This window comes from Zophobas morio, unplaced genomic scaffold, assembly GCF_036711695.1.
Source record: "Zophobas morio isolate AGI-343-1 ecotype UQ-CSIRO unplaced genomic scaffold, CSIRO_AGI_Zmor_V1 ptg000014l, whole genome shotgun sequence".
Classification (NCBI taxonomy): domain Eukaryota; kingdom Metazoa; phylum Arthropoda; class Insecta; order Coleoptera; family Tenebrionidae; genus Zophobas; species Zophobas morio.
Genome location: NW_026972119.1, coordinates 6,363,330 through 6,366,654, shown reverse-complemented (window position 1 = coordinate 6,366,654; position 3,325 = coordinate 6,363,330). Strand labels below are relative to the sequence as shown.

General features: G+C 34.4%; 1 protein-coding gene across 1 annotated transcript; it reads left to right on the top strand.

Annotated features, from left to right (window-relative positions):
- Positions 1-791, top strand: LOC135128786 (homeobox protein Hox-B3-like). The gene is made up of 2 exons (XM_064055866.1): positions 1-43; positions 100-791. Exons 1-2 carry the CDS (start codon positions 1-3, stop codon positions 789-791), a joined length of 735 nt encoding a protein of 244 aa, XP_063911936.1.
- The last annotated feature ends 2,534 nt before the right edge of the window (positions 792-3,325 follow it).

The window sequence follows — 3,325 nt, the reverse complement described above, 5'->3', positions numbered from 1 at the left end:
ATGTCGATCTACCAACAGCTGGACAGCAGTCAAGCTACTACAAGTAAGTTTGCAATTAAGATTTCCCTAGATTGTTAATTTTAACACAAACTTGCTCAGGTGCTGTTCAACAGGAAACCCAAGAAACCAAGTTGACTCCGAGAAGGGCTCGCACGACACATACCTCTCAGCAACTTTCAGAACTCGAAGGAGAATTCAATAGAGATAAATATCTCACGAGGTCGCTGAGGATTCATCTGGCGGAAAGACTGAAATTGTGCGAACAACAAGTAAAAGTCTGGTTCCAAAATAGACGAATCAAATATAAGAAAGAATGTGGTCGAGCTGCGTCGCCTAAAATTGTGAACAATGATATGGCGGAGAATTTGGGGACCTTACCGGCACAGCTGAACCCACATGATTTTTCACCAGCTAATAATACCGTACAAGTGCTTCAAGTTCTTCGACATTTAATTCAACCATCAGTGCAGTACTCACTTCCCAGTGCAAATGGTCAAAACCCAATCAGACAAGAAGATCAACAGTACCAGTTTCCAATAACTCCAGAGCCGTCCCCAGAGCAAATTTCGTTCAATAACTTTAATGGCACTGGATACCAGATTCTACCGTCCAATGAAATGTACCCTTATAGTAACCATATGAACACGCAAGTATATGATTTTGCATCTTATTCGGACACACAGTTGATAACATCTACTAATGGTAGTGTAAATGGTGAATTAAATGAACAATATAACCAAATTCTGCAAATGCTACAACAACAATCGGATCCAGTGGGGCACAGTCAGTAGGATGTGGCCAGTGGATCAGCATCGTGCATTACTTTATGATTTATAATATTTTTATGTAACGATAGTGTACAGTACTGTAAAAGTGTAAATAATAAAATTGAACCCTTCGAATTTTATTTATTTTTCTTATACCAACCCTTAAGTTAAAATAATATGAGTTTGTTACTTATTAGCCAGTCGTAAATATGCTTAATAATTAAAAAAAAAGCAAAACCTGAAACGATCCAGCACATAATCTCCTCCTGCAGCATCCTGGCACAAACTGACTGACTACAAAGCTAGACACGACAACGCAGCCAAAATCATTCACAAAGAATTAGCAACACTTAGGAACTTAATCGAAGATACGACACCCTATTACACTTACATTCCATCTCCATTCCTTGAAAATAACAAATACAAATTATACTGGGATCGCACAATACTTACAGACTTAAACATTACAGCTAACAGACCAGACATCATACTTATCAAAAAACACACGAACGAAGCCATTCTGATTGACATTGCTATTCCTAACACAAACAACATTATTCAAACATACCACACCAAGATTTAAAAATATCTACAATTATCGATAGAAATGAAATCCATGTTGAATCTTAAAAAAATTTCAATTCTACCCTTAGTTATCTCAAATGTAGGTGTAGTCCCAAATAGCTTAGTTGAGAATTTAAAGTCTTTGCATTTGAATGATTCAATAATTGTCAAAATTCAAAAAGCTGTTTTGTTAGGAACATGTCATATTGTTCGTAAGTTTCTCGAACAGTCTGATCATGTCAGTCAGATTATATTAGCACCAGTAGGTCAGAGTAGTGTAGGTCACTTTCCAAGTGATGCGCGGATAAATGATCGGTAGTTACGCTAGACTTTTGGGGATGGGGTGAGATTAGAGAATAATAGCAGACCAATTTGTATGCTGTAATTCTAGAATCTCGAAAGTTGTTTTATTAATCTAATCAATGCATATCATTACTTGGTCTTAGTACCCGTAATGATAGAAGTCTTGCCTGAATGTCGGCCATTTCCGGGTCAGTGGTGGGTCTTAATAATAATAATAATAATAACCTTTATTGCCCTACATTTCTTAGAGCCTATTACAGAGCAATATTAATATTTATAAAATAAGCAAAAAAAAAATAAGATTGAACCGATGATTTAAATATTAATTAAAAACAAAAACATAAATCAAGTCCTAAGTAAGAAAATAATAATGTAAGTATTCCATGTGTAAAAGAAGAGAAACCATTGTAGAAGACATACTGAGATCTATGAGAAACATATGATTTTAAAAGATGTAAAACCAAACCTGTTACACCAAATCCTAGATGTTAAAATTTTGTGATCAATACGGTCAAAAGCTTTTGAAAAGTCTGTATATATTACATCCACTTGCGAACCAATCGCTTCAGCAATAAATTGAGATATACATGCCAGGTTTGTGACAGTTGAGCGTTCGTCAATAAAACCATGTTCTTGTGGTGAAATAAAGTTTCTCACATGAGGATATATGTAAGAGTATAAAATAATTTCAAGAACTTTGGAGAAATTGCATAAGATACAGATAGGACGATATTTTGAAACATCAGCTTTGTCTCCAGATTTAAAAACAGGTATGACTTTAGACAGCTTTCATTTCGATCCAAAGACATCACTCTTGAGGGCGGTATTAAATATTGCTAATAAAGGCTGAATAAACAAATATTTGCAGTCACGTACCAAGAAAGTAGGTAATTCATCTGGACCAGCTGTAAATGAGTTATTGAGATAATTTATGGCAGTAAGTATATCATGCTTAGTAATTTCTTTAATATAGAGCATTGGTGTGTTTAAATTGTAAGTACCTATATAGGAGTTATTGTCAGAAAATTGAGTATAAGAAGACTGAAAATAACAGGCAAATGCATCAACAATATCAGAAGGAAATCCGTCTAATCTCTCAATAGTGGCCAAGTGGCCAACCCCTATCGTAAATCATACACTTGCTTGGCTCCATCTTGACGAAAGAGGATGTTTGGTTGCCTACATTTACAAAAAATGCCCTTTTTAGGTCGTGCTTTAATCAACAATAACTAAAAAATGGATAGTTTAACGAAAAAATAATTTTTATTCCCAGGTGAGCAATAATATTATCTACACTGACAGATTTTTTTAAGCCAAAATACGTTATAGCTTTGGCTCAAAAAGAAAAATACGTTTTTCTGTTTTTATTTTTTATTGAAAAACCGAAAGCCTTTAATGCAATACAGAAACTATTTCCATGCAGATTTTCGAATTACGAACAAGTAGAGAGTAAGGATGATATTGGAAGTGGCGTTTTGCCGTATTTCGGCAGATTTTAATGACTGTAAGGAGGAGCCTTAAACAACTATGGTCATTACTTATTATGCATATTTATGACTGCTGTGGCTAATAAGTAACAAACTCATATTATTTTAACTTAAGGGTTGGTATAAGAAAAATAAATAAAGTTCAAGGGGTTCAATTTTATTATTTACACATTTACACCGTACTGTACACTATCGCTACATATA